At 35.5% G+C, this 6,000-nt stretch overlaps 1 protein-coding gene across 1 annotated transcript in view; it reads left to right on the plus strand.

Annotated features, from left to right (window-relative positions):
- The window catches only part of CATSPERE (catsper channel auxiliary subunit epsilon), a 136,136-nt gene that overhangs the window by 74,631 nt on the left and 55,505 nt on the right, over positions 1-6,000 (plus strand). Inside the window, exon 11 of the mRNA XM_029933340.1 lies at positions 1,235-1,727. Coding sequence (XP_029789200.1) covers positions 1,235-1,727 — 493 coding nt within the window. The remainder of the gene's footprint in view (positions 1-1,234; positions 1,728-6,000) is intronic.

Here is a 6,000-nt window from a genome sequence, read left to right on the forward strand (position 1 = left end):
AAGATTGGAGAAGATGCCCTCAGAGTTATGACGTCTCCGCCTAGCTAATTTATCCAGCAAGTGTGTAAAATATTTTCAGATATTCAGGGTCTCAAAATGTATGTTCATGTATACTTTCACAGAGAGGTACTGAAGGATGTGCTTTAGCCAAACCAGAAGGATCAAAGCTCTGGACTGAGTACAGGTGGCTTCAGCCCAGAGAGTAATGAGTGAGCAAGTAGTACATGACCTCTGTGTTTACAGCATAGAAAATATTGTGAAGCAGGGGCACCTGGGTTGCTCAGTCGGTTGAGTGTCCAGCTTTGGCTAAGGTCATAATCTCATGGTTCGTGGGTTCGAGCCCCAGGTCAGGCTCTGTGCTGACCGCTAGCTCAGAACCTGGAGCCTGCTTCGGATTCTGTGTCCCTTTCTCTCTCTGTTCTTCCCCTGTTCACGCTGTGTCTGTCTCTGTCTCTCAAAATTGAATAAAATGTGAAAGAAAAAAAAAAGAAAGGAAAAGAAAAGAAAGAAAATATTGTGAAGCAGCATTTCACCTACTGGCACACTTAGGAAAAAACAAACTTTCAAAATTTTCAAAATTTCAAATTATTAACTCCAGAAGAAGGATTATGAATGTATGTGTGTGTTTGTGTGTGTGTGTGTGTGTGTGTGTGTGTGTGTGTGTGTGAGAGAGAGAGAGAGAGAGAGAGAAAACGTAATTTTGGTACAATAACTGGCTCAGTAGTAAACAATATTTACATAGTAAAACAATGTAAAACCTATAGATTTAGCTGAGCACTGTGATGTTGGGGAAGAAGAGATATATGGGTAGTTATATTTTATGAGCAATACATCTTCATCTGTCATATAAGAAGCCGATAGATCATTGTGATAATTATATACTAAGAAAGAAGCATAAGAATATTTGAGAATTTGGAGACACAATGCAAATGAAAGAGTTGTAAGAGTCCAGATTGTTTTCATTCGGGAAGAAGAGTGAAGAATGTGGAGAAATAGGGCAGAGGTAGCATTTTAGTGCTATTTGATTTGTTTAACCCAGATTTATGTTGATAAAAAAAAAATTTTTTTCAAGATGATAAATGTCAGTAATGTACAAAATGGATGAGGAAAGGCCATTAATTTTTTACATTTTTACATTTATAATTTCTATATTTAATTTTTATGTTACATATGTATGATATATTTTCCATCTTTTATTATTATATTCTTAATTTTCATATGTTTTTCTTCTTAGGACCTGGCATATTTCATTACCAATGTCAATAGATGATGTGATAAAGCAAATCAAAGGAAATCAAGTAGCTTTTCAAGACTGCTTTATTTCAGATATTATTTTCCTGCTGACCTTCCCTTTGTTGACAATGCCCGAGATTCCTGGCCTTTTGCCAATCACTTCGCCACGAGGTAGTCAGTTAATAACATTCCAGTCATCTTGTATCCTTTCCTCGGTTGTGGTGGTAGCCGAGATGGAGACCTTTCAAACAAATGATTCATTCCGTACTTGGACCAGAATCAGAGTGCCTCCACACATTTTGACCGACGATGAGAGACACAATGTGTCCAGGGTGAGCCTATCATGGGATGGAATATTTTTTCTCATAAATGGGATTCTTTACATCAGAACGTTTACTGCATTCACAAGACTGGGAACAAATTACAATCTGCCCAGTCGTGGAATTACTGGCATTACAGCAAGAAAATGGTGTTGGGTCAAATATACAACAAAGGTTAGTAAAAGGTTATATATATGTATATTAGACTTACACATTTAGACCAATGTGCTATATAATTTAATTCTGTGAGAGAGAAGAGACTATACTATGCAGGTTTTGCAGAGCTGTTTTATAAATCCATCTTCCTAACCTAAATTTTCAGAGGCCTGTTTAGAGGTGCATTTCCAACAACAAAGCATTCAATAAATCTTGGTTATTAGTATGCAGCGTCAGTTAGTCATACTATAAGAGTTTTGTTTTACCCCGACGTGGGCAAAAGGCCCCAAAGATTATTTTGTCCAAAGACACTATGCGCTCTCAAAAATGGATTAACTTTTCCTTTTGAAAATATAGTGAATAAAATATTTCAGCCACTCTGACACATGTGAGGTGATATCTCATTGTAGTTTTGATTTGCATTTCCCCGATGATGAGTGATATTGAGCATCTTTTCATGTGTCTGTTGGCCATCTGTGTGTCTTCTTTGGAAAAATGTCCATTCAGGTACTCTGCCCGTTTTATAACTGGATTATTTGTCTTTTGGGTGTTGAGTTGTATAAGTTCTTTAGGGATTTTGGATACTAACAATTCATCAGCTGTGTCGTTTGCAAATATCCTCTCCCATTCCATAGGTTGTCTTCTAGTTTTGTTGATGGTTTACTTTGCTGTGTAGAGGTTTTTATTTTGAAGAAGTCTTAGTAGATTATTTTTGCTTTTGTTTCTTTTGCCTTAGGAGACATATCTAGTAAGAAGTTGCAATGGCTGATGTAAAAGAAGTTACAGCCTGTGCTCTCCTCTAGGATTTTAATGGTTTCCTGTTTCACATTTAGGTCCTTAATCCATTTCGTATTTATTTTTGTATATGGTGTTAGAAAGTGGTCCAGGTTCATTCTTCTGCATATCGCTGTCCACTTTTCTCAACACCATTTGATGAAGAGACTGTCCTTTTTCCATTAGATAAATTTTTCTGCTTTGTCAACGTTTAATAGTCCATATAGTTGTGGATTAATTTCTGGGTTTTCTATTCTGTTCCACTGATCTACATCTGTTTTGGGGCTTATACCAAACTGTCTTGATTACTATAGTTTTGTAATATATTCTGAAGAAAGGACAAATTTTAAAAACTAATTAGAAAATGTTTTGAACTACAGGAACCTGGGTGACTCAGTTAGTTAATCATCAGACTCTTGATTTCAGCACAGGTCATGATCTCAAGGTTCATGAGATAGAGCCCCATGTTGGGCTCTGTGCTGACAGCGTGGAGCCTGCTTGGGGTTCTCTCTGTCCCTCTCTCTCTCTCTTTCTCTCTCTCTCTCACTCTCTCTGCTCCTTCCCAGCTCATGCTTTCTCTCTCTCAAATAAACATTTTTTTTATTTAAAAAGTGTTTTGAAGTGAAAGAAAATGGAAACAGAACACGTCAAAATTTATGGGATGCTATTAAAAAGATACTTAGAGGGAAATTTATGATATTAATCCCCTATATTACAAAAGAAGAAATAACTCAAATCCATGGTCTCCACTTCTACTTTAAGAAACTAGAAACAATTTAAATGAAAGATATACAGAAGAAAGGAAATAATTTTAAAAATTGGGTAAATTAATGGCATTACAAAAACAAAACAAAACAAACAAACAAAAAACAAAACAGAAAACCTGCAGAGTAAATCAACAGAACCAAAACCCTGGTTCGTTGAGAAGATGCATAAAATTGGCAACTCTTTAGCCAGACAGACTGAGGATAAAACAAAAAGAAGAAGACACAAATTACAAATATTGAGACTGAAAGAAGTGGAATATCGCAAAAATCTATTGCTACTAAAAAAACAATAAGACAATGTTACAAACAACTGTAAATACAAAGTTAAAAAGAACCTAAAACACATTCAAAACCATAAAATGGACAAATGACTTGGAAGACACAAACTACCAAGCCTCCTTAAGAAGAGACAGATGACAGGGGCACTTGGGTGGCTCAGTTGGTTAAGCGTCTGACTTTGGCTCAGGTCATGATCTCAGGATTCGTGAGTCTGAGTCCCATGTCGGGCTCTGTGCTGACAACTTGGAGCGTTGAGCCTGCTTTAGATTCTGTGTCTTCCTCTCTCTCTGCCCTTCCCCCACTCATGTTCTGTCTCTCTCTTTCTCTCTTAAAAATAAATGTTAAAAAAAAATTTAAAGAAGAAACAGATGACATGAATACTCTTACATCAATCAAAGAAATTGAATTTGTTATTTAAAAACTTTCCCACAAAGAAAACTCCAGGCCAAGAGGATTTCATCAATGTCCTGCTATATATTTTAAAAATAAATGATGCCAGTTCTAAACGTTAGGAAGTTGAAGAGGGAGTAATACTTTTCAATTGAGTCCTTAGGACCACTTGTCTGATACTACAACCAAGAATAATATATTAGAAAAGTATAAAACTACAGAGCAATAACTCTCATAAATAAAAATTTAAACTTCTAAGCAAAATTTTAGCAAACTATACCCAACAATATATAGAAAGAAAAACATATCCTGGCCAGGTAGGGTTTTAGCTCAGGAATGAAAGAGTAGTTTCCATTAGAAAATCAATCAACAGGATTTACCATATTAGAAAACAACAAAAGAAAAAAACCACATGATCATTTCAATAGACACAGAAAAGCACTTGACAACATCCAATATACATGATTGATTTTAACAATCAGCAAAATAGGAATAAATGAGGGAACTTCTTCAACTTAACCCAGAAAGTTCATATAAAATCTGTGGCTAACATTGTGAATGATGGTAAAAGACTAGTTCACTTAGATTTAATGCAATTATTGCTGTGGTTGGGTTTAAGCCTACCACTTTGGTGTCCATTTTCTATTAACACTATATATTCTTTGTTTCTTTGCTTCTTTTCTTGTCTTCTTTGCTTAAAATAAAGAACAAGGCAAGAATGTACTGACCATTCTAGTAGGTGCAATGAGTCAAGAAACAAAGGAAAGGAAGAGTAAAACTGTCTGTATTAACAAACAGCATTATTAATGTAGAAAAGAATCTACAAAAAATTATCAGGGCTAATAAATATGTTTACTAAGATTGTAGTTTACAAGATCATTATAAAATACAATTTTATCTCCATATGAAATATGCAAACACTTCAATTTTGCATATGAAATATATAAAGATAAAGAACAATCATAATTTGAAATGTTAAGAAATACTATTTATAGTACATTATAAAATATTAAGTGCTTAGGGATTATTCTGACAAAACATGTGCAAATGTATACACACTTAAAGACTACAAAACACAAATAACCATGTGATCTCACTCATGTGGAATTTAAGAAACAAAATGAACAAGCAAAGAGAAGAGAGGCAAACCAAGAAACAGACTATGGAGAACAAACTGATGGTTACCTGAAGATGGGGGGGAGGGATGAGGGAAAGAGGTGATGGGGATTAAGGAGTGCACTTGTCATGATGAGCATGGGTGATGTATGGAAGTGTTGAATCACTATATTGTACACCTGAAACGAATATTACCCTGTATGTTAACTCCCTGGAATTTTACTAAAGGTTTAAAAAAATATTACACATATAACACACACACACACACACACACACACACACACATTACAAAATATAATTGACAAAATAAAAGACTGAAATGAAGAAAGCTGTTCATGGGTGAGAAGACGACATTGTTAAGATGTCAATTCTTGATTTCTCTTTCGGCTGCTTCATTTTTGGTGTATAGGAATGCAACTGATTTCTGTACATTGATTTTGTACCCTGCGACTTTACTGAATTCATTGTTCAGTTCTAGAAGGCTTCTGGTGGAGTCTGCCGGGTTTTCCATGTAGAGTATCATGTCATGTGCGAAAAGTGAAAGTTTGACTTCTTCTTTGCCAGTTTTAATGCCTTTTATTTCCTTTTGTTGTCTGATTGCTGATGCTAGGACTTGCAGCACTATGTTAAACAGCAGTGGTGAGAGTGCACACCCCTGTCGTGTTCTTGATCTCAGGGGGAAAGCTCTCAGTTTTTCCCCATTGAGGATGATATTAGCTGTGGGCTTTTCATAAGCTGCTTTATGATGTTTAGGTAAGTTCCTTCTATTCCAACTTTCTCAAGGGTTTTTATTAAGAAAGGGTGCTGATCCCATTCATGATTGCACGAAAAACCATAAAATACCTAGGAGTAAACCTAACCAAGGATGTAAAAGACCTATATGATGAAAACTATAGAAAACTTATGAAAGAGATTGAAGAAGACACCAAGAAATGGAAAAACATTCCCTGTTCATGGATCGGAAG

The sequence above is a fragment of the Suricata suricatta genome, chromosome 3 (genome assembly GCF_006229205.1).
Source record: "Suricata suricatta isolate VVHF042 chromosome 3, meerkat_22Aug2017_6uvM2_HiC, whole genome shotgun sequence".
Lineage (NCBI taxonomy): Eukaryota > Metazoa > Chordata > Mammalia > Carnivora > Herpestidae > Suricata > Suricata suricatta.